The sequence below is a fragment of the Aquarana catesbeiana genome, linkage group LG10, assembly GCF_042186555.1.
Source record: "Aquarana catesbeiana isolate 2022-GZ linkage group LG10, ASM4218655v1, whole genome shotgun sequence".
Lineage (NCBI taxonomy): Eukaryota > Metazoa > Chordata > Amphibia > Anura > Ranidae > Aquarana > Aquarana catesbeiana.
This window is the reverse complement of record NC_133333.1, coordinates 18,054,827-18,080,455: the sequence shown is the minus strand read 5'-3', so window position 1 is coordinate 18,080,455 and position 25,629 is coordinate 18,054,827. Positions and strand designations below refer to the sequence as shown.

The following is a 25,629-nucleotide window of genomic DNA, read 5'->3' as shown; positions in this document are numbered from 1 at the left end:
GTGAGGTATCGCCGCGAACGTTGGAGCGAGAGCAATAATTTTTGACCTAGACCTCCTCTGTAACTCAAAACATGTAACCAGTAAAAAAAATTTCAAGCGTCGCCTATGGGGATTTTTAAGTACCGAACATTGGCGCCATTCCACGAGCGTGTGCAATTTTGAAGCGTGACATGTTAGGTATCTATTTACTCGGCGTAACTTCATCTTTCACAAAATGCAAAAATATTGGGCTAACTTTACTGTTTTGTTTTTTTTTTTTTTAAACACAAAACTGTTTTTTTCCCCAAAAAAACGCGTTCGAAAAATTCCTGCGCAAATACTGTGTGAGATAAAAAGTTGCAACAACCGCCATTGTGTTCTCTAGGGTGTTTGCTAAAAAAACATATATAATGTTTGGGGGTTCTATGTAATTTTCTAGCAAAAAAATGATGATTTTTACATGTAGGAGCAAAGTGTCAGAATTGGCCCAGTATTGAAGCGGTTAAGCTCCGGGGGACAAAGCAAAACACATTGGGGTGTGGCCTGGCAGGATCACCACTCAGTTACCATAGGACTCCGATAATGTGCGGCACCAGGGATTTTTTTCTCTCCTCCCGTCATTGACTACAGGAGCTGGGATGAGCTCCATCCCTCACCGGCACTCCTGCAGTTTTCAGTATTTAATTTTCTAGCAAAAAAATCTGCTATATATATATATATTTTAGAGAATAAAATGGCGGTCGTTGCAATATTTTATGTCACACCATATTTGCACAGCGTTCTTTCAAACATAATTTTTTTGGAAAAGATACACTTTAATGAATTAAAAAAAATACTAAACAGTAAAGTTAGCCCAATTTTTTCTATACAGTAATGTGAAAGATGATCTTATGCCAAGTAAATATATACCTAACATGTCACGCTTTAAAATTGCGCACACTCGTGGAATGGTGACAAACTAAAAAACCTCCAGTGACACTTTAAAAAATTTTTAACAGTTACATGTTTAGAGTTAGAGAGGCGATCTAGTACTAGAATTATTGCTCTCGCTCTAACGATCACGACAATACCTCACATGTGTGGTTTGAACACAGTTTACATTTGCGGGCGCGGCTTACGCATACGCTCTCTTTGGTGCACCAGCACGGAGGGATGGGGGCGCTTTAAAAAAAATTGTATTTATTTTTTTACACTGTCCCTTTAACCACTTCAGCCCCGGAAGAGTTTACCCCCTTCCTGACCAGAGCACTTTTTGCGGTTCGGCACTGCGTCGCTTTAACTGACAATTGCGCGGTCGTGCGACTTGGCTCCCAAACAAAATTGACGTCCTTTTTCCCCCACAAACAGAGCTTTCTTTTGGTGGTATTTGATCACCTCTGCGGTTTTAGTTTTTTGCGCTATAAACAAAAAAATAGCGACAATTTTGAAAAAAACGCATTATTTTTTTACTTTTTGCTATAATAAATATCCCCAAAAAATAATTAAAAAAACATTTTTTTTTCCTCAGTATTCTTCTACATGTTTTTGGTAAAAAAAAAAAAAATCGCAATAAGCGTTTATTGATTGGTTTGCGCAAAAGTTATAGCGTTTAGAAAATAGGGGATAGTTTTATAGCATTTTTATTTTATTTTTTTTTTTTTACTAGTAATGGCAGCGATCAGCGATTTTTATTGTGACTGCGACATTATGGCGGACACATCAGACAATTTTGACACATATTTGGGACCATTGTCATCTATATAGCAATCAGTGCTATACAAATGCACTGATTCCTGTGAAAATGACACTGACAGTGAAGGGGTTAACCACTAGGGGGCGGGGAGGGGTTAAGTCAGTACTAGGGAGTGTTTTCTAACTCTAGGGGGGATGGGCTAGCTGTGACACGTCACTGATCTCTGCTCCTGATAACAGGGAGCAGAGATCAGTGACACTGTCACTAGGCAGAACGGGGAGATGCTTGTTTACATCAGCATCTCCCCGTTCGTCCTCTCCGTGATCTTGGGTATCCCCGCAGTGATCAAGTGCGCGGGACCTGTGACCTGACTCACAGGGCTCCCGGCCGGCGCGCGTGAGCGCCCCGCCGGCAGCACGGGCCCAATGGCACGGCGGGGAATTCAATGGGACTTACAGGTACGCCCATTTGCCCAGCCGTGCCATTCTGCCGACGTAGATCGGCGTGCGCCGGTCGGGAAGTAGTTAAAAAAGTTTTTCCTGATCACTTTTATTGCTGTTATAAGGAATGTAAACATCCCTTGTGACAGTAATAGGCAGTGACAGGTATTCTTTATGGAGGGATCGGGGGTCTAAAAGACCCCAAACCCCTCCTCTGCACTTAAAAGTACGAGAAAATGTTTGGGACTTTAAATGAGACGTAAGGGAAGGTTCACGCCTCCATCCCTGTGCTGTAAGCAACGTAAAAAGGGGAAGGTTTGGGACTTTAAATGAGGTGTGTGGTAAGACTAAACATATCATGTAGGTAATAACATACATTTATTTGTTCATTAGTGAACCATTAATTGGCATATCATAATACAACATAGCAAGCATGGTACAATTGTCGCAATACATCAAGAGAAATGTAAAGCGCATGGCACATAACAATAAAAGGTATCCATACTAAACATTGGGCAGGACATAGTCCAATGGAAACATGAATGGATAAAACCATAAAAAGCATCAATATACACTGGATGCATCAAGATAGGCTCGACGCGTTTCGTGGGCTGTTTCCACTCATCAGGAGCCATGCATCCATGTTCTAAAAAAGGAAAGAATAAGTGACCATTATAGTCTACTATGTCAACTACACTCAAAAGTATTTAACCACTTCAGCCCCGGAAGGATTTACCCCCTTCCTGACCAGAGCACTTTTTACAATTCGGCACTGCGTCGCTTTAACTGCTAATTGCGCGGTCATGCAATGCTCTACCCAAACGAAATTTGCGTCCTTTTCTTCCCACAAATAGAGCTTTCTTTTGATGGTATTTGATCACCTCTGCCGTTTTTATTTTTTGCGCTATAAACGGAAAAAGACTGAAAATTTTGAAAAAAAATGATATTTTCTACTTTTTGTTATAAAAAAAATCCAATAAACTAAATTTTAGTCATACATTTAGGCCAAAATGTATTCGGTCACATGTCTTTGGTAAAAAAAATGTCAATAAGCGTATATTTATTGGTTTGCGCAAAAGTTATAGCGTCTACAAACTAGGGTACATTTTCTGGAATTTACACAGCTTTTAGTTTATGACTGCCTATGTCATTTCTTGAGGTGCTAAAATGGCAGGGCAGTACAAAACCCCCCCAAATGACCCCATTTTGGAAAGTAGACACCCCAAGGAAATTGCTGAGAGGCATGTTGAGCCCATTGAATATTTATTTTTTTTGTCCCAAGTGATTGAATAATGACAAAAAAAAAAAAAAAAAAAAAAATTTACAAAAAGTTGTCACTAAATGATATATTGCTCACATAGGCCATGGGCATATGTGGAATTGCACCCCAAAATACATTCAGCTGCTTCTCCTGAGTACGGGGATACCACATGTGTGGCACTTTTTGGGAGCCTAGCTGCGTACGGGGCCCCGAAAACCCAGCACCACCTTCAGGATTTCTAAGGGCATACATTTTTGATTTCACTCCTCACTACCTATCACAGTTTTGAAGGCCATAAAATGCCAAGATGGCACAACCCCCCCCCAAATGACCCCATTTCGGAAAGTAGACACCCCAAGCTATTTGCTGAGAGGCATGGTGAGTATTTTGCAGCTCTCATTTGTTTTTGAAAATGAAGAAAGACCAGAAAAAAATTGTTTTTTTTTTCTTTTTTCAATTTTCAAAACCTTGTGACAAAAAGTGAGGTCTGCAAAATACTCACTATACCTCTCAGCAAATAGCTTGGGGTGTCTACTTTCCAAAATTGGGTCATTTGGGGGGGTTTTGTGCCACCTGGGCATTCCATGGCCTCCGAAACTGTGATAGGCAGTGAAGAGTGAAATCAAAAATTTACGGCCTTAGAAAGCCTGAAGGCGGTGATTGGTTTTCGGGGTCCCGTGCGCGGCTAGGCTCCCAAAAAGTCTCACACATGTGGTATCCCCATACTCAGGAGAAGCAACAGAATGTATTTTGGGGTGTAATTTCACAAATCCCCATGGCATGTTTGAGCAATATAACATTTAGTGACAACTTTGTGCAAAAAAAAAAAAAAAAAAATTTGTCTCTTTCCCGCAACTTGTGTCACAATATAAAATATTCCATGGACTCGACATGCCTCTCAGCAAATAGCTTGGGGTGTCTACTTTCCAAAATGGGGTCATTTGGGGGGGTTTGAACTGTCCTGGCATTTTATGCACAACATTTAGAAGCTTACGTCACACATCACCCACTCTTCTAACCACTTGAAGACAAAGCCCTTTCTGACACTTTTTGATTACATGAAAAAATTTTTTTTTTTTGCAAGAAAATTACTTTGAACCCCCAAACATTATATATTATTTTAAAGCAAATGCCCTACAGATTAAAATGGTGGGTGTTTCATTTTTTTTTTTCACACAGTAATTGCGCAGCGATTTTTCAAACGCATTTTTTGTGGAAAAAACACACTTTTTAAAATTTTAATGCACTAAAACACACTATATTGCCCAAATGTTTGATGAAATAAAAAAGATGATCTTAGGCCGAGTACATGGATACCAAACATGACATGCTTTAAAATTGCGCACAAACGTGCAGTGGCAACAAAATTAATACATTTTTAAAAGCCTTTAAAAGCCTTTACAGGTTACCACTTTAGATTTACAGAGGAGGTCTACTGCTAAAATTACTGCCCTCGATCTGACCTTCGCGGTGATACCTCACATGCATGGTGCAATTGCTGTTTACATTTGACGCCAGACCGACGCTTGCGTTCGCCTTAGCGCAAGAGCAGGGGGGACAGGGGTGCTTTTTTTTTTTTTTTTTTTTTTTTTTTCTTTATTATTTTTTTGCTTTTTTATCTTATTTTTAAACTGTTCCTTTCATATTTTTTTTTAAATCATTTTTATTGTTATCTCAGGGAATGTAAATATCCCCTATGATAGCAATAGGTAGTGACAGGTACTCTTTTTTGAAAAAATTGGGGTCTATTAGACCCTAGATTTCTCCTCTGCCCTCAAAGCATCTGACCACACCAAGATCGGTGTGATAAAATGCTTTCCCAATTTCCCAATGGCGCTGTTTACATCCCGCGAAATCTAAGTCATAAAATGCTCGGGCTGATCCCGCTAACACTGCGTTTTTGGGAACCCTAAACTGCTGGGGACGCTAGTATAGATCTGATCGGATCAGATATTGATGCGTTCAGATACTATACCACTAAGGGAGGTGTACGGTGCGTGCGTGGGTGTTAGCGGTACTGGCGCTAATCTGACGCTGCCTGGGGCGACGCATATCCCCGCCGGGCGATCAGGGGGCTAAACCTTTATTCGGTAATAAATGGCGGGTGCCCTGACACTATAAAAATAAACGAACTAACCAGCGTCACCCGTAACAGTTATACGGTGATCAGTGGTGAAAGGGTTAACTAGGGGGCATTCAAGGGGTTAAAACATTTATTAGGTAGTATATGGGGGTCCCTGTCGCTATAAAACGCTGACAGCGAACCTAAATATTTACGTTCCTAACTAGCGTCACCAGCGACACTAATACAGCGATCAGAAAAATGATCGCTTAGTGACACTGGTGACGGGGGGTGATCAAGGGGTTAAAACTTTATTAGGGGGGGTTAGGGGGGTACCCTAGACCTAAAGGGGGCTAACACTCACTGTCCTACCACTGCTAACTGTCACAAACTGACACTATGCAGTAATCAGGAAAAAAACAAAACAAAACAAAAAAACCTGCTTGGTGTCAGTTTGTGACAGGGGGGGGGGGGTGATTGGGGGGGGATCGGGGGTGTTTAGTGTGCCTGGCATGTTCTACTGTGTTGTGTAGTGTTGTGCATTTACTTACATGTCATCTCCCCTCGGCGCTGGAACGGAAACTCCCGAGCCGATGAGAGATGACATCACATCCTCAGCCTCTGTGTACTATACAGAGGCAGGGGATGTTTCTCATTGGCTGGGAGCGATCGCGAGGGGGGGGCCACGATCGGATGGCCTCCCCCTCGTCTCTCAACTCTCCCAGCCAAATGCCGACCGCAGCTGGCACCGGGGGGGGGTCCGATCGGACCCCCCGCCCGCGGGAAGGCAATCACGTACCAGGTACGTGATTTTGCCTGCCCGTGCCGCTCTGCTCACGTATATATGCGTGAGGCGGTTGGCAAGTGGTTAAAATGCCAAGATTGGCGTTTTTGAATACTTTGGATTTTTTTTTTTAAACTGGCACCGTTGGCTGCTTTGTAAACCAGAAGTGACGTTGCTTCCGGGTTACTACATTCGAGACCCGGTCAAAGCCGATTATGCATCCAGGTGGGATGGGAGAGCCCGGGGAGCGTCGGAAGGCAGTGGGAGGGGGGGACATATCGCCGTGGAAAAAAAAATGTTTTTGTCGAGTTTTTTGGAGCGTTTTTCAAGCAGAAAAAACAAACCGCTGAACACTTCTCTAAATGCTGATAAACCGCTTCCTAGCAGCTTTTTCTCTTTATGTACTGTAAAAACGCTAATAACATATTTTCATCCAGTGTTTTTTCTAGCGTTTTTTGACCTTAAAAACATGTGTATGGAGCCTTAAAGGGATTGTAAAGTCTCAAGGTTTCCCCCCCTAATCCATTCCATGCATTAAGGTGAAAAATCTTCTGTGTTACAGCGCCCCCCCCCCCCCCCCCCAGACTCCCCTCTTCTTCTTACCTGAACCCGATCATTCCAGTGCCGATCACAAGTCCAGCAGCTCCAGCTGCTGGCTTGGGTCCTCAGATTGATAGCAGCAGGGGCCATTGGCTCCCGCTGCTGTCAATCAAATCCAGTGACACGGGAGGCGGGGGCGGGGCCGAGTCCTGCTATCCTCCTCCTGTGTCAATGGACGCAGCAGTGGGACACGTAAGCGTGCACGCGCGGGTGCCCCCATGGAAAGCAGCTCTCTGTGGGGGAACCTGATGAAGAGGAGGAGCCAGGAGCGCTGCTGGGGGCCCCAAAAAAAGGAGGGTCAGGACCGCTCTGTGCAAAACCCTTACACGGACCGGGTAAGTATAACATGTTTGTTATTTAAAATAAAAAAAAAAGATCCTTTACCACCCCTTTACCTACTTATCGCCCGCCATATAGAAATACAACGGCGGTAAACTGGTTCTCTTATCCTGACCGAATGTCATGTGAGGTGATCGGGATAACAAGCCGGCGCACGCCCACGGGGGAGCGCGGCGATCGGAGACGCTGTGTGTCACTCTGACAAACCGCATCTCCGAACGTGGTAAGGAGCCTCTGATGGAGGCTTCTTACCACGTGAACCAGGAAGTGTCGGTAAACGGCTTTCCTCGGTTCGCGCTGACAGGGAGAGCCGATCGGCGGCTCTCCCTGTCAGAGGGAAGGGTCTGCGCTGATAGTCAGCACATTTATTATCAGTGCAGCCCCCATCAGAGGTGCCCATCAGCTGCCAATCACTGCCTATTAGCTGCCAGCCTGTGCCCAGTAAAGGATGCCTGTCAGTGCCCATCAAGGTGCCAATCATTGCCCATCAAAGTGCCAATCAGTGCCCATAAATGTGCCAATCAGTGCCCCATCAGAAATGCCTGTCAGTAGCCCCTCATTAGTGCTGCCTATCCAGTGCTACCTATTAGTGCCGCCTATCAGTGCCATCTATTAGTGCCTATCAGTGACCATCAGTTTTTTTTTTTCAAAACTTTCGGTCTTTTTTAGTTTGTTTAGCAAAAAATAAAAACCCCAGTGTAGATCAAATACCACCAAAAGAAAGCTCTATTTGTGAGAAGAAAGTGATAAAAAATTTAGTATGGTTACAGTGTTGTATGACCGCGCAATTGTCATTCAAAGTACGACAGCGCTGAAAGCTGAAAATGTCCTGGGCAGGAAGGGGGCAAAGTGCCCGGTATTGAAGTGGTTAATGTGCAATATATTGGCTATACCATTTGGATAAATAAACATTGTTTTTTACGGCTATGCCTGGTGTTCCTCTGACCCTGGAGATAACATGTGGCGCTCCTGATTGACTTTTGATTCATTGAGAAAATGCAAAGCGTTCTCTGATTGGTGCCCATGCTGAGCGAGTCGCCTCCTGCTTTCAGAATGCAGCAGGGCAGCCAATCAGCCCAGGACCTGGCAGGGGCGGATCCAGAGCCTAGTCTCGGGAGGGGCACTGCCAAAAAATATGTTTTTTGGGGGGTAAATTTAACGGGGAAATGGCTGGTGTTAGCGCTTCAATCATCACAGCACCATGGTTGTTATGGTGTCAGGATGATTGAAGCGCATTATTACTATTATTACATGGTTATAAAAAATGAAATGGTTCAATTCACCATAGAATCAGTGGGAGCCCCGTGCATGTCACTTGCCACTGTCACCTGCCACACGTTGCGGATTGTCACTTGCCACGTCACCTGTCACTAGATGCGGATTGTCACTTGCCACGTCCCATGCCACACGTTGCGGATTGTCACTTGCCACGTCCCATGCCACACGTTGCAGATTGTCACTTGCCACGTCCCATGCCACATGTTGCAGATTGTCACTTGCCACATTCCATGCCACACATTGCAGATTGTCACATGCCACATCCTTTGCCACACATTGCGGATTGTCACTTGCCACGTCCAATGCCACAGGTTGCAGATTGTCACTTGCCACGTCCCATGCCACACGTTGCAGATTGTCACATGCCACGTCCCATGTCACACGTTGTGGATTGTCACTTGCCACGTCCGATGCCACACGTTGCAGATTGTCACTTGCCACGTCCCATGCCACACGTTGCGGATTGTCACTTGCCACGTCCCATGCCACACGTTGCGGATTGTCACTTGCCACGTCCCATGCCACACGTTGCGGATTGTCACTTGCCTGCTATAATTGTCTGCTGTGTCCCAGAGTCAGGCTTATTCAACTGGTGACCCCCCTGTCATCAGTGCTGGGCAGGGAGGAATGGGCTGGCTGCTGCCGCTGGGAGAGCGATGGGAGCAGAGCGAACAAAGGGCTCAGCCTGAGCGGATGTGTCAGCGCTGCATCCCGCCCCAGGGGCAGCAGAGAGATGATGTAATCTCTCTGCTGCCGCGGCTGCCTGTACATTCTACAGTGAGGGCGGAACTGCAGGGATGCAGGGCGGCCCTGGCCGGTGAGAGATGATGTTATCTCTCTGCTCCCCCGCCCGCCAGCTCCCTGATTGGCCAGCAGCCGCTCACACACACAGTCTGTCACTGTGTCTGTCTCACCAACGGAGCCGCCCGTGCTCTCAGCCGTGGAGCCACCCGCCGGCTCTCTCACCCACAGCGATGCCTGCCCACCCACTCACCCACATTCTCGGACGGGGCAATTGCCCCATTGCCCCCCCCCCCCCGGATCCGCCCCTGGGACCTGGAAGTTAGTGGAGATCACTGGAGTAGAGCGGTCTACTACAGTGATTTCAGCTTCTAGCAGGATCCTACAGGTATAGTATATACATGTAGAAAAAATTATCCGCACTCCGGTTATTGCTCTTAAAATTTCTTCATTTTATTGAATAGCCACAGTGAAAAAACGCTGATTAAATCCGTTGATGCGTTTCAGCCTATAAGGCCTTAGTCATGGTTATGACTAAGGCCTTACAGGCTGAAACACATCAACTGATTTACTCATAGTTTGTTCACTGTGGCTATTCAATAAAATGAAGAAATTTTAAGAGCAAAAACCGGAGTGCGGATCATTTTTTCTACATTACTCTACTCAGCCAGCGACTGTGGATTGAGCACCTGGGAGCTCTGCTATCTATGTGGTGTATGTGTAGTAGCACTGACTTTTCTGTTTATGCTATAGTATATACATAATAACACAAAAAAGATGCGGCGCTAAAAACAAATAAAACCAGTGAAATAAATTGATACAATAATCAAAAATAATTAGTGCAAGTTAAATAATATCATATTCAATATCCCAAAATTAGTGGGACAGATAGAATCCAAAAAGCAAAGCAAGGAAAAGTCCGTGATGAATCAAGAAAGAGTGCAAAAAGGGCCACAACAGAGATGAGGATGCAGTGGAGAGAATCTTCTATAGTTCCTCACACCCGAGGTGGAATATCAAATATGCTCACCAGATCCCGTTGACCGCCATTACAGCGGTCAAAAACAGCACAGGGAATTTTGGGGCTCCCCACAACCTCAGCTCAATGGTACCGATGGGCGACAGATGGTATCTCAGGATTCAAAGAGAGAAAGGACAAACCATCGCATAATATAGTCTGCACAATCATTTTATTAAAGGAATTGCACTTACAAAATCTCGTAGTATAAACAGCATATCGCGTACAACTGACAGTCAGCGCCTCCGTCTGCTGCCTCCGCCTTCCTGGTTCGTGTACAGCCCTACACAGAATACGGACGTGGTGACGTCATAGGCTCCTCCCTACGCGTTTCGTCACTAGCGGACGTCGTCTGGGGATTGGCCAAGTATATACATAGCTGCATTGGTCCAGCTTGGACCAATGTAATTATTAGACATGTGCAATTTGTTTCATTACAAATTCGTTTTTTAACGAATTTCGACAAATTAGTTCATTCAGAAATATCGGAAATATCCGAATTAACGAAAACCCATTTCAACAAACTTTTCCAAATATTCGTAAATTCGAATATTCAAAAATTCATAACTTCAAATAAAATTCGGAAATTCTAAAAAATTTGTAAATTCGTGAATTCTAAAAAAATCAGAAATTTGTCAATTCAAAAAAAAATCTGAAATAAAAAAAAAACGGAAACTCCTAAATTCTAAAAAGTTCGTAAGTTCGGAAATTCGATAAAAAATGGAAATTTAAAAAAAATATGAAATTCAGAAATTAGAAAAAAAATCGGAAATTAAGAAAAAAAATCGGAAATGCGAAAATTAAAAAAAAAATTGAAAATTCAAACAAAAACAGAAATTCGGAAGTTTGGAACCCCCGAAAATGAGAAAATCTGAAATAATAACTAACTAATAATAACTTAACTATTACTAGCTATTAAATTATAGGTATTGGAATTTCCTTTCAAATTTGGCTGTTAGTGAACGTGACGAATACGAATTTATTACGAATTATCCGAAATAACGAATGCTGCATCTAAACGAATGGAACGTAACAAATTAGTAATAATAAATTACAATAATAATAAAAATGATTTATTATTATTAATTTGTTCCGTTCCATTTGTTTAGATGCAGCATTTGTTATTTCGGATAATTTGTAACTTTGAATACATTCGTATTCGTTACGTTCACTAACAGCCAAATTTGAAAGGAAATTCCAATACCTATAATTTAATAGTTAGTAATAGTGAAGTTATTATTAGTTAGTTATTATTTTAGATTTTCGGGTTTTCAAATTTCTGAATTTCCAATGTGTTTTTCGAATTTCCGAATTACCAATTTATTTCCAATTTCTGAAATTTCCGATTTTTATCGAATTTCAGAATTTCAGATTTCTATCAAATTTCCAAATTTTTGATTTTTTTCTAATTTCGTTTTTTTTTTCAAATTTTTTCGAATTCCCGATTTTTTTTCGAATTTAAGAATCGCGATCATAACTATTGACCCAAAAAACGAAAAAACAAAAAAATTAATGAAACGAAAACAAACACATTTTTTGGCAGTGCACATGTCTAGTAATTATAAAAATATATCCATACCTGGAATTCTTAATTATCAGTGATTTTACGTGTTACCTGAAATTGTTTCTACATTTCTGAAATTTGTTTGTTTTATTCAGAAACTGTGATGGGCTGCGCAACTTCAACCTTCTGTGATGTGGCAAACTATTCCTATACATCTACAAATTACTATGTAGCAATACAATTTTTTTGTTTCCCTGCAACCAGCAGCACTGCAACAGGTAAGAAAAAGACTATTCCATTGTGCCTATGAAGGTTCCGATGTGCGGAGGTCATGGTATATCTAGTAGTAGTTAGTTGCATTCAACTGGACTTGAGTAACATTATAGACGTTCTGCAACTCATTCAGGCAGCCCCTTCAGGACATACCCCAGCCTCAGTCACCTTCATAGGTGTGCGTAGAGGGTGTGCCAGGTGTGCATGGGCACACCCTAATCACTACGTGCAGTCAGTGGCGGCCCGGCCATAAGGAGCGCAGGGGCACCGCCCCCCCAATCCATGCGCCCGGCCCCTAATCTACATGGACGCATGGGTTCCAATACTTTTATTCAAAGCACGTGATTAGAGCCAGAGGCTCTAATTGGCTTCAAAAAGGGTGGGCTCGGGGCGCAGGGCACTGCACCCTGAGCCCAGTCAGTTGAGTGACAATAGAGATTGAATGTTCGCTATCGCCACACTGATCCTCCTCCTGGCCAATCAGGAAGCAGATCTTGTGACCTCCCACCCGATTGGCTGAAAGGACAAGCGATCCTATTAGACACCTAGGAGGAGGAGGAAGGAGCTGCATAGCAAAAGCGGATATGATGCAAAAGAGGAGGAGAGGACACAGGAGCCACTGCCCACCGTGTGTAGGAGCCCGTAACCCATCCAAAGGAGCCTGCAATCCGCCTGTAGGAGCCCTCAACCCGCCCATAGGAGCCCGCAATCCGCCTGTAGGAGCCCACAATCCGCCTGTAGGAGCCCGCAACCCACCCATAGGAGCCCGCAATCCGCCCGTAGGAGCCCACAACCCACCCATAGGTGCCCACAATCTGCCCGTAGGAGCCCGCAATCCGCCCGTAGGAGCCCATTGCCCGTAGGAGCCCGCAATCTGCCGTAGGAGCCCACTGCTCGTAGGAGCCCACAATCCGCCCGTAGGAGCCCGCAACCCACCCATAGGAGCACGCAACCTGCCCGTAGGAGCCGCAATCCGCCCGTAGGAGCCCACTGCCTGTAGGAGCCCGCAACCCGCCCAAAGGAGCCCACAATCTGTCTGCTGCCTGCCGCCAGTAGGAGCCTGCAAGCTAGTTGGGATAAGTGCTAGGGATGGTTGTTTGCACTGCACCTCGAGCCCACCCACTTGTGTGACAATAGCAAATTAATATTCACTAAATGTCTTCCTGATTCTCCTCCCGGGCTAATCAGGAAGCAGGTCCTGAGACCCGATTGGCCGAGAGGAGAAGCACGGGCTTCCATTCTCCCACGTCATCCAGGCACGCCTGATTCTTTGGCTCGGCTCCCCTGGTCTCCAGTTCCACTTCCCGCCTCCCGCAGGGGTAAGTGCAGGGCTGGTGGGGCAGACGGACGAGCGAGCGATGGGGGGGACCGACTGACCAGGAGGGGGGTGGCTATTGGTTTGTTTGCCTAAGAATCCCCCAAAAAATACATACATGACACGTAGGCTGGGTTCACAGTTGTGCGGCTGCGGGTTCCAGCCTGGGGTCCAGTGTGATTCAGATCCAAATTTTTGCCTGAATTTGCACCTGAACCGGACCCAAAACACGCACAGGACCCTTTTGGAATTCACATTGCGGCCGCCCCGGACATGTGTGAACCGGCTCCATTGAGAGTCGGTCACACTCACATGGACGCGATAAAAAATGAACCCGGCCTTAAGGTCTGATATGTATCTTGGAGGATCCCAGAGATTCACATGTTGTTAATAAAAAAAAGAAATGTCAACTATCACAATCTAAATGACTTACTTTTAAATGCCTTGGTATCCCCAAACATATTATTCATTAATTAAAGTGTTACTAAACCCACAACAGTACAATCTGTCTGTATATACAGTAAAGCATGCTTGTTATACTCACTGTGGAACCTAAGGGGTTAATCCTCTGCATTGTGTAAAAAGGATGTTTGATCCTGTCTTCTCTGATCCTCACCTTCTTCCACTGTCCCCAATCCATCTGCTGATAGAAGAGAGTAGTGGTGGCTGGTGATATATTTTTTGGGGTCCCGTACTTACCCCATCTAGGTCCGGGCAGCGGGCCTCTGCGTCTCCTCCTTCCTTGGCTTCACGCCGGCGTGGCTTCCCCTGCATCTCCTCCCTCCTCCTCGGTGGCCAATAGGATTGCTTCTCCTCTCAGCCAATCTCAGGACCTGAGCCTGGCTGAATCAGAAAGACAATAGTGAATATCAGCCAATTAGAGCCTCCAGCTCTAATCATGTTCTTCTAAAAAAAAAGAAAAAAAAAACAAACCCCATTGGAATCCATGCGTCCGGAGCCCTGCATATAAATTAGAGGACGGGCGCATGGATTTGGGGGGTGGCGCTAGGGTTGCCACCTTAGTGGCAACCCTAGTCAGACACTTTAGCGGGACACAGCAATTTTTTGTTTTTAGTATAAACTATACATATATTTTGCTATTAAATAACATTTCTAATCATATGAAGTTAATAAGAAGAGTTCCCCTTTACACCAGAGGCCACAGAGTTCCCCTTTTACATCTGAACTTGCAAAGTTCCCCTTTTACTGTAAGGAGAGGCTCTGCAGAATCTGATGTAAGGGATGCTTTGGGGACATAGGGGGAGCTCTGAGAACCCTGATTTAAGGGGGAACACTGAGAACTCTGATGTACGGAGAGGAGTCTGATATAAGGGGGGACATTGTGGCCTCTGGTGTAAAGGGGAACTCTGATGTAAGGGGTGCTCTGAGAACCCTGAATTACCTTAGTGTACTCAGAGGCAGGAGAGAGATTGGGGGGGGAGAGGGGAGACTTCAGTCACAGACAGAAATGGATGGTGAGCTCACTCACCCTTTGGCAGTCAGCACCTCTCATCTAGATGTATCTGGAAGCCATAGTCTGTTCTGAATAATGTGTCCAGGTTTCAGGCAGTCTGAAACCTGGACACACAATTCCGAACCCAAACTGGCCGGGTGAATCCCGGACAGGTGGCAACCCCGCCGCTGGAACAGAGCCTTGGGGGACATGCACAGTTTGATGTGAATTGCTAGAGTTTCTTTTTTCCTTGGGAGAGTACATGTGATCAGCACAGGGCCAATCAGAACTGTCCAGACAGAGGGTCAGGGGTCCTGCAAGCTCATAGAACAGTCAGAGGAGAATGAAAACTCCTCCTACAAGCTTTAACCAGACACTAGTAGAAGTCACAAGACTGCTATACACTGCCTATAAGAAAAAGTATTTAGCAGTTTATACTTTCTAAAATAATTGCATTTCCATGTTCTGTGTACTGTGGGAGACCAGATATAGTGAATGCAGAGTCCTGGGTTTAGTAACACTTTTTATTGTGTTTTTTTTTTTTAAATGAAAGCAGTGTAAGCACTTAAATTGTACTGATTATCAGCCTTATACTGGGGGAGGGAGAATAAATAAGGAGCCAATCAAAGGGACTGCAGTACAAAGGACATGCTGAAAGGAGGAGAGAGCAGAGTGACAGAGAGCTGAGCTTATCAGTTTTCAGTTTTGAAGTTCATCTCTAATGTGATTGTTTTGTATTTTAGGCACTTCATGTGTCGTCTGCTCATCCGGGAATTCCCTAACATGTACCTCCTCATTAAGTGTAATCCCTCAAAATTCCAAATGTGCGTCCGCTTACCTGATATCCACCACAAGTAAGAAACATTTTTTTTTCTTTTGGTTCGCTCTCATCTGTAAACTTTCTTCCTTCTGTACAAACATCTAAAAATCAGGAGGGGCTAAATAAAAATCTCACAATATTATCCTCTGCAGTGTACAAAAAGGTTGTTTGATCCTGTCTTCTCTGATCCTCCCCTTCTTCCACACTCCCCAATCCATCTCCTGATAGTACAGAGCCTTGAGGGCGCTCTGCACATGCTCAGTTTGGTGTGTATTGCTTGAGAGTTTTTTTTTTTCTTGGGAGGGTGCATGTGATCGGCACAGGGCCAATAAGCACTGTCCAGACAGAGGGTCAGGGGTCCTGCAGCCTCATAGGACAGTCAGAGTAGAATGAAAACTCCTTCTACAAGCTTTAACCAGACACTGATAGAAGTCACAAGACTGCTATATACTGCTGATGAGAAAAGGTATTTAGCAGTTTATATTTACTAAAACAATTGCATATCCATGTTCTGTGTACTATGGGAGTGGCGGCCTGTAATGCAGGGCACAGGGGTGCCGCCCCCCCTAATCTACATGAGCATTTATTCCAATGGGCTGTTTTTTGTTTTTTTTGAAGCACGTGATTAGAGCCTGAGGCTCTAATAGGCTTGAAAAAAGTGTAGGCTTGGGGCGCAGTGCTCTGTGCCCCGAGCACACCCATTTGTGTAACAATAGCGAATGAATATTCGCTATTGTCTTCCTGATTCCCCTCCCGGCCAATCGGGTGAGACCCGTCACCCGATTGGCTGAATGGAGAGGCGATCTGATTATCCGCCTAGGAGGAGGGGGGAGGAGATGCACGGCGTGATGCACAGAAGGAGGAAACGCAAGGGAAGCCATCACCCGACGCCCAGAGGAGCGCTGCCTGCGACCTAGATGGGGTAAGTTCAAGGCCGACCAACTGGTGAGGGGGGTGGCGGGAGATGCGGGTGACCACCAGCCGCCACTATGTGGGAGACCAGATATAATAAATGCAGGGTCCTGGGTTTAGTTACACTTTAATGTGCATTGCAAGAACTGCCAACGCACCAGCAGGGGCAGGCACACATTGGCTTCTCAGTAAAAAATGGCTGTCCAGTGGCGGTGGGAGTCCAGGATGTAGATGTTGGCCCTGGATGATGCCTGAATAAAGACGGTGCCATCCTTATTTAGAGAAAAGTTGATAAAGCATTGTTGGGTGGGGGGGGGGGGTAGACTGTGATCTCTGTATCTGGAAATGTTACACCTGCACATTATTAGGCATGCATGCACTTAACATAAAACATACAGTACAGTGCTTTGCAAAAGTATTCACCCCCCTTGGCATTTTTCGTGTTTTGTTGCCTCACAACCTGGAATTAACATGGATTGTTTGAGGATTTGCATCATTTAATTTACAGAACATGCCCACAACTTTGAAGATGTTTTTTTTTTATTGTGAAGCAAACAACAAATAGGACAAAATAACAGAAAAAGTCAATGTGCATAACTATTCACCCCCCTAAAGTCAATACTTTGTAGAGCCACCTTTTGTGGCTATCACAGCTCCAAGTCTCTTTGGATAAGTCTCTATGAGCTTGCCACATCTTACCACTGGGATTTTTGCCCATTCCTCCTTGCAAAACTGCTCCAGCTCCTTCAAGTTGGATGTTTGCGCTTGTGAACAGCAATCTTTAAGTCTGACCACAGATTTTCTATTGGATTGAGGTCTGGGCTTTGACTAGGCCATTCCAACACATTTACATGTGTAGCACTTACCACCCAAAGGAGCTGCTGAATTTTGATTTGGACCTGTACTCTGCTATACACCCCGTAAATTTGACTCAGTCCCCTTGACACAGCTGTGGTGTAATATTAGTGTGCGGTAAAACTTAAAAGACAATCTCACAATATATATACAATATACCTTTTGTCTTTACCTTAAACTTCTACTTGCACCTGGTCAGAGGCGGCTCTAGGCTTTGGGAGGCCTTAGGCAAAACCTAGACATGAGGCCCCACTCACGCCCATAATGGGAAAAATAATTCAAGCGACAAAAAAATAAACTGTATAAATTACATATATTAAGAGCTTTAAAGTGCTGGTGTCAGTGTTCTCTATGTCAGTGCTCTCTATGTTAGTGCTGGTGTTAGTGCTCTCTATCTCGGTGCTGGTGTCAGTGTTCTCTATCTCTGTGCTGGTGTCAGTGTTCTCTATGTTAGTGCTGGTGTCAGTGTTCTCTATCTCAGTGCTGGTGTCAGTGTTCTCTATTTCGGTGCTGGTGTCAGTGTTCTCTATCTCGGTGCTGGTGTCAGTGTTCTCTATCTCGATGCTGGCGTCAGTGTTCTCTATCTCGGTGCTGGCGTCAGTGTTCTCTATCTCGGTGCTGGTGTCAGTGTTCTCTATGTCGGTGCTGGTGTCAGTGTTCTCTATCTCGGTGCTGGTGTCAGTGTTCTCTATCTCGGTGCTGGTGTCAGTGTTCTCTATCTCGATGCTGGCGTCAGTGTTCTCTATCTCGGTGCTGGCATCAGTGTTCTCTATGTCGGTGCTGGTGTCAGTGTTCTCTATCTCAGTGCTGGTGTCAGTGTTCTCTATTTCGGTGCTGGTGTCAGTGTTCTCTATTTCGGTGCTGGTGTCAGTGTTCTCTATCTCAGTGCTGGTGTCAGTGTTCTCTATTTCGGTGCTGGTGTCAGTGTTCTCTATTTCGGTGCTGGTGTCAGTGTTCTCTATCTCAGTGCTAGTGTCAGTGTTCTCTATCTCGGTGCTGGCGTCAGTGTTCTCTATCTCGGTGCTGGCGTCAGTGTTCTCTATCTCGGTGCTGGCGTCAGTGTTCTCTATCTCGGTGCTGGCGTCAGTGTTCTCTATCTCGGTGCTGGCGTCAGTGTTCTCTATGTCGGTACTGGTGTCAGTGAAGGAGATAATACGGAGCTTAACGCCGCCTGCATCGGCATTGTTGTCAGCAGAGGTGGCTCTTCAATGAGACATTCGCGGGGCCCCTATGAGTGCGAGGCCTTAGGCGACCGCCTTATTTGCCTAATTAGAGAGCCGCCTCTGCACCTGGTCAGCAATTCAAAGAAGGCAACACTCCACACAGGAATACTTAAACAAGAGTAATGCTTTACTGTATTACTTCAAAATAGTGATTACAGTAGTTGTACTGTCAGAGCAACGTAGTGCGACAGCCAACAGATTTAACCCACAATAAAGTACTATACAAATGTAAAGTGTTTAGATTGATCTCTTAGCAATGCGTCCAGGAATGGGATAAATGACAGAGTGAACTGACTTCACCATGGGCACTGTCCCAACCTCAGCACGCTTTGTAACTGTAGAGAAGACAAATGCTATTTTAACAAAGTGAAGCAATAACTCACGATGGAGCTGCTGGTTTAAAGCGGGCTGTTACCGTCACCTTTGTTACCTCAATTTCACCAGAACCGGGTCTAGGGTCCTGTTGAGTTTAATACCAGACAGTGTAGACTCCAGACACTTAAGTATCTTTTCCGATGCTTTAATAAAGAGTAACTGAAGGAAGTAGCAGGAAAGAGGTAGAAGGAAAATTGCAGGGAAGTTCAAATATCTTTTCTTAATGTAATACTAGGAATTGGAATCTTGTAGATGAATGTACTCTCCTTTTGGAGTTGAATCTTTGCCTGCCCGGATAGGTTCCTCTCACTAACCTAGCAACCGGTGCGCAGCACGATCAAAAGTCTCTGCCACAGACTTGAATGGAATAGAAACTCGTACGATCCTCTGCCACAGGATGTAATGGTTTACGATGGGTAGCAAACACAGCACTAGAACCTTTAAGCCGACCCGGCAGTACTATGCGGTAGGTTAACTTTAGGATACGTCCTCCAACTGAGTCACCAGGCCCCTCTCCAGACCAGCACTCTGCATGATCCTTCCATGACGGGTCCTCCCCTGGGATCTCCTCGGTTGTCCAGCTTCTTCCCGTACGACAGACAGCCCAGGACCATTCCCTCGCCGCTGTGGTAGGCCCCAGACAGGCTTCTGGGCCCACCCACACGCTGCAGCAACGTGGTCCTCCCGGTCGGAGGACCACGCGGTAGTACTAATAACACAAAACTGTCGGCCAGGAGGGCCAGCAGGTGGAACAAAAGAGCCCCTAAAACATGGCATCTGTCCCATAAATACCCTCTCCCAGAATGCAACTCGGAGGACCACCTCCACCGAGTTATCTCCGGGACAGAAGAGCACCCATACACTTCAGCGCATTGCGTTTCCAACACCGACCCATGGCGACAACGACACCCACAGGCACAGTGTGAAACTACATGCAACACAGCCAAACTGGAACAGAGGCAAATCTGACTATGTATGAAACAAATAACCCACTAAATTTACCTATAAGCGGTAGATGAAAATCTACCAGCACTACAAAAGCATAGTACAACCCCTAGGGAGCTCCCACTGCTTTATATTATAGTAACGTTAAAGGGCAATGAAACACACAGCCTTGCATTTTATGAGACAGTCCTTCTGTTCTTCTGCTAGCTATGAGTAAAGTAAATTGTAATCCAAAGGTTAACAACTCCCGAACTAAAGCAAACTGAATGTGGAACTAATGTTGTGATACAGCAACACTGCAACTATCTCCGATGCCAATAACACAGTGTCAGAATTGTACTGAAGTACAGGCTTGAGGCCTATTTTTGAACTCAGTCTTAATCCTTTGAATTTCCTCTGTGGGACTACAGGTCCCAGCAAAACTCTGTTATAAGTGCAGGTGTGTAAAAGTGCATCAAAGAAACTTTTGGGCTACAGCCCTCTCATCACACTGAGTCCAGGTAGATGGATGCCTCCGCTCCACAATATCTGAGTTCATTCTCCGCGGCCACTTCACAGACGACCAGGAGTCCTCGGTTACCTCCTTCAAGGATCTCTGGATCGATCACACTGCTGCTCCGATCACACTGCAGCGAGCTGTGATGTAACGCAGGATCAAAACTGACGTTCCGCTCTGCACAGGGTAGGCCGCACTTCGCTGGAGACCTTCACACAGATCCTCACAGGCTGGCCATGCGTTCCCAAGAGACCTAAGATGGCCGCTCCGGGTTCTTTTATAACCTTCACACAATGCACTTCAGTTCTCTTGGTGCTCATGGGAGGTCATAGGGATTGTGGGTAGGTCAAGTTAATATCCAAAGTAAACAAAACAAAACACTTCCTGTATCTTCTCACATTCTCCAGAAAGAAAAAATAAAATAATGTCCATTCACAATTTTGGTCGCTAGATGGTGCCAAATACCAAGCTATAAAATAACATTAAATCATTGAGCAAAAATGTGACCTCAACACATGTTTCCCCTTAAACCACTCAAGTGTTGCTTTAGCAGTGTGTTTGGGGTCATTGTCCTGCTGGAAGGTGAACCTCCGTCCTAGCCTCAAATCACACACAGAGTGGTACAGGTTTTGCTCAAGAATATCCCTGTATTTAGCACCATTGATCTTTCCCTCAACTCCGACCAGCTATACCAGATAGATTTGATGGTGCTCCTAGGGATCATCAAAGATTTGGATATTTTTTTATAACCTAACCCTGACTTGTTCTTCTCAACAACATTGTCCATTACTTGTTTGGAGAGTTCCTTGGTCTTCATTTCAGTGTTTGGTTAGTGGTGCCTCTTGCTTAGATGTTGCAGCCTCTGGGGCCTTTCACAAAGGTGTGTATATGTAATGACAGATCATGTGACACTTAGATTGCACACAGGTGGACATCATTTCACTAATTATGTGACTTCTGAAGTTAATTGGTTGCACCAGAGCTTTTTATGGGCTTCATAACAAAGGGGGCGAATACATACGCACTTGCCAATTATTAGTTTTTGATTTGTGAAAAATAGTTTTATGTATATATTTTTCTAATTTTACTTCACCAACTTAGACTATTGTGTTCTGATCCATCACATAGAATTCAGATTAAAAAAACATTGAACTAAAGGCTGTAATGTAACAAAATAGGTAAAAAGCCAAGAGGAGTGAATACTTTTGCAAGGCACTGTATATCTAAAACTATGTACACTATAGGGCCCACTTTAAAGTGATTGTAAAGGCTGAAGGTTTTTTACCTTCATGCATCCATGCAAAAAAAAACCTTCTGTGTGCAGCAGCCCCTCTACTACTTACGTGAATCCCCTCTTGATTCCAGCAATGTGCACGAGAGCCTCGACTGTCCCGGGACTCCCTCTCCTCATTGGCTGAGACAGCAGTGGCAGCTATTGGCTCCCACTGCTGTCAATCACAGCCAGTGAGCCAATGAGGAGAGAGCGGGTAGCGGGGCTGAGCCTCGGTTCTAGGGGTCTTATGGACGCACAGAGCAGGGCTCGAGAGTGAGCACCCAGCAGTACCCCTGTAACAAGAGGCTTGCTACTGCGGGCACTGGTCAAGGGGGAGGAGCCAGGAGACCCAGCGGGGGACTTGAGAAGAAGAGGAGGATCCGGGCTGCTCCGTGCAAAACCACTGCACAGAGCAGGTAAGTCTAACATGTTTGTTTTTTTAAAGCCAAACCTTTAATACTACTTTAAGCAACTTTGGAAGACCATAAAGCTTGCGTTGTTTCTGTCAATGTTTTAAAGAACTTTTATACATTTTTCAGATGGAGTGAAGTCATACCAAGTCGTCCGATCTTGGGCTCCTGTAAGCAAATGTAACATCGCTGGTTCCATGACTGTGGCTGGCACCAAGTACTCGATGGGTATAAGTTGCTGTGATGGAGATGGCTGTACCCCATTAATACCATATAGTAAGTAAATCTACCCTTTCTACTCCATTGTCATGGTACAGAACAAGGATTTTTTCATTGGATATTTCCTTATCAATCACTTGAGTTCTGGGTACTGGCTGAATCCACAATGACATCTTGTAGATCCCCATGAAGAAAAAAAAATGTGTGTATGTATGTGTATATGTATATACACTATTACACTATATTGTCAAAAGTATTGGGCTTTACACGCACTTGAACTTTAATGACATACCAGTCTTATGCCCCGTACACACAGTCGGACTTTGTTCGGACATTCCGACAACAAAATCCTAGGATTTTTTCCGACGGATGTTGGCTCAAACTTGTCTTGCATACACACGGTCACACAAAGTTGTCGGAAAATCCGATCGTTCTAAAGGTGGTGAACTAAAACATGTACGTCGGGACTATAAATGGGGCAGTGGCCAATAGCTTTCATCTCTTTATTTATTCTGAGCATGCGTGGCACTTTGTGCACCGGATTTGTGTACACACGATCGGAATTTCCGACAACGGATTTTGTTGTCGGAAAATTTTATATCCTGCTCTCAAACTTTGTGTGTCGGAAAATCCGATGGAAAATGTGTGATGGAGCCTACACACGGTCGGAATTTCCGACAACAAGGTCCTATCACACATTTTCCGTCTAAAAATCCGACCGTGTGTACGGGGCATTAGTCCGTAGGGTTCAATATTGAGTTGGCCCACCCTTTGCAGCTGAAACAGCTTAATCTCTTCTTAGAACGCTGCCCACAAGAGTTAGGAGTGTGTCTATAGGAATGTTTGACCATTCTTCCAGAAGCACATTTGTGAGGTCAGGCAGTGGCACTGATGTGGATGAAAAGGCCTGGCTCACAGTCTCCACTCTAATTCATCTCAGGTGTTCTATTGGGTTGAGGTCAAGTTCCTCCACCCCAAACTCGCTTATCCATGTCTTTATGGACCTTGCTTTGTGCACTGGTCCAAATCATTTGGTGGAGGGGGGAATTATGGTGTGGGGTTGTCTTTCAGGGGTTGGGCTGTGGTAACAGTTTAGGGGTGGCCCCTTCCTGTTCATACATTACTGCGCACCAGTGCACAAATCCAGGTCCATAAAGACATGGATGAGCTCTGGGGTGGAGGAACTTGACTGGCCTCCAACATCAGTGCCTGACCTCACAAATGCGCTTCTGGAAGAATGGTCAAACATTCCCAGAGACACACTCCTAAACCTTGTGGACGGCCTTCCCAGAAGAGTTGAAGCTGTTATAGCTGCAAAGGGTGGGCCAACTCCATATTGAACCCTACAGACTAATGCCCCGTACACACGGTCGGATTTTCCGATGGAAAATGTCCGATCGGAGTGTGTTGTCGGAAATTCCGACCATGTGTGGGCTCCATCGGACATTTTCCATCGGATTTTCCGACACACAAAGTTGGACAGCAGGAGATAAAATTTTCCGACAACAAAATCCGTTGTCGGAAATTCCGATCGTGTGTACACAAATCCGACGGACAAAGTGCCACGCATGCTCAGAATAAATAAAGAGATGAAAGCTATTGGCCACTGCCCCGTTTATAGTCCCGACCTACGTGTTTTACGTCACCGCGTTCAGAAAGATCGGATTTTCCGACAACTTTGTGTGACCGTGTGTATGCAAGACAAGTTTGAGCCAACATCTGTCGGAAAAAATCCTAGGATTTTGTTGTCGGAATGTCCGAACAAAGTCCGACCGTGTGTACGCCCTATAAGACTGGGATGCCATTAAATTTCATTTGCGTGTAAAGTTAGGAGTCCCAATACTAAATCTGAACTCTCCTATTTTATAAACAGCACCCGTGTAATGCAGTGACGGCTGGTGTTTTTTTTTTTTTTGGTGGGGGGGCGGCAAACAACCACACCGGCACTTACCCCATCTACATTGTGGGCTCCAACGGGTGGCAGGCAGCAGCCGGGTTATGGGCTCCTATGGGCGGGTTGTGGGCTCCTATGGGCAGCAGGCCCCTACGGGCAGGTTTGCGGGCTCCTACCAGGCATCGGGCAGCAGCTCCTGTGTCCTCTCCTCCCCTTGTGCATCACGGCTGTGGCTCTTCCCTCCTCCTCCTAGACGTCCAATGGGATTGCATGTCCTTTCAGCCAATCGGGTGACGGGTCTCAAGACACGCTTGCTGATTGGCCGGGAGGAGGATCAGTGAGGCGATAGTGAATATTCATTTGTTATTGTCACACAACTGGGTGGGGGGGGTGCAGTGCTCTGCGCCCGAGCCCACCCTTTTTTGAAGCCTCTGGCTCTAATCACGTGCTTCAAAAAAACACACCCCCGCCTTTGGAATCCATGCGTCTGGTACCCTGTATGTAGATCAGGGGGCAGGGTGGGGGCGGTGCATGTGCACCCCCAATGGACAGGCCATCGCTGATGTACTGTGAATTGTGCTGTCTGCAGAGCAACTAGTTCCTTCTTTGATCTGTCACAGATCTATTAGTGCCGCTGCTATCGAACAATAACGTGTCCATCACTGTGCACTGTGTTTCACACTGACGGCCCTACGTTGACTTAGTGAGAAAGGGGCCATGTAGAGACGTAGGGGCTTGCGGGAAACACTGCACGCACTGAAAGACATGCTGCTATTATTATTATTATTATATAGGAATCAGGATTGCTATAGCGCCAACATTTAGCACATTACAAAAAATAGGTAGATAGTACCGTTACTGAAAGGAAACTACAACTACCATACAACAAGTTAATAGTACCCTTTCTATCTTAAAGATGTACTCCCTATTAGGGATGAGCTCGATGTTCTGGTCGAACATGAGTTCGACTCGAACATCGGGTGTTCGCCCGTTCGCCGAAGAACGAACATTATGGGGCGTTCGTGGGAAATTCCAGTGCCCGCGGAACGCCCCATAATGCACTGCGAGATCGCAGTGCATTGCTGTATGATGATTGGCCAAAGCATGCACCTGACCTGCATGCTTTGGCCAATCCCAGCGCCCTCTGCTAAGAAAGCCATAATTGACCAAAGGCAGGGTGCCTTTGGCCAATCATTGCTCAGGGGGACTAAGTCCACACCCCAAACTATATGAGGCTGCCTACACTGCGGCCCTGTGTAGTGTTGTTGGCGTGGACGGAGAGATAATGTGATTTAGATTAAGCAGGCAGGTTATTCAGTTAGTGGCAGTGTATTTGATATATACAGTCAGTCTTATATATATATATATATATATATATATATATATATATATATATATATATATATATATATATATATATATATACTCTGCATCCAGTCAGTGTAGCCTAGCAACATCTGCATTCTACAGTGCATTCCGTGGTGTACT

General features: G+C 45.2%; 1 protein-coding gene across 1 annotated transcript in view; it reads left to right on the top strand.

The window, feature by feature from the left end:
• Nucleotides 1-25,629, top strand: part of LOC141110413 (uncharacterized) — a 67,225-nt gene that overhangs the window by 17,497 nt on the left and 24,099 nt on the right. Inside the window, exons 5-7 of the mRNA XM_073601751.1 lie at nt 11,834-11,956; nt 15,463-15,573; nt 22,158-22,304. Coding sequence (XP_073457852.1) covers nt 11,834-11,956; nt 15,463-15,573; nt 22,158-22,304 — 381 coding nt within the window. The remainder of the gene's footprint in view (nt 1-11,833; nt 11,957-15,462; nt 15,574-22,157; nt 22,305-25,629) is intronic.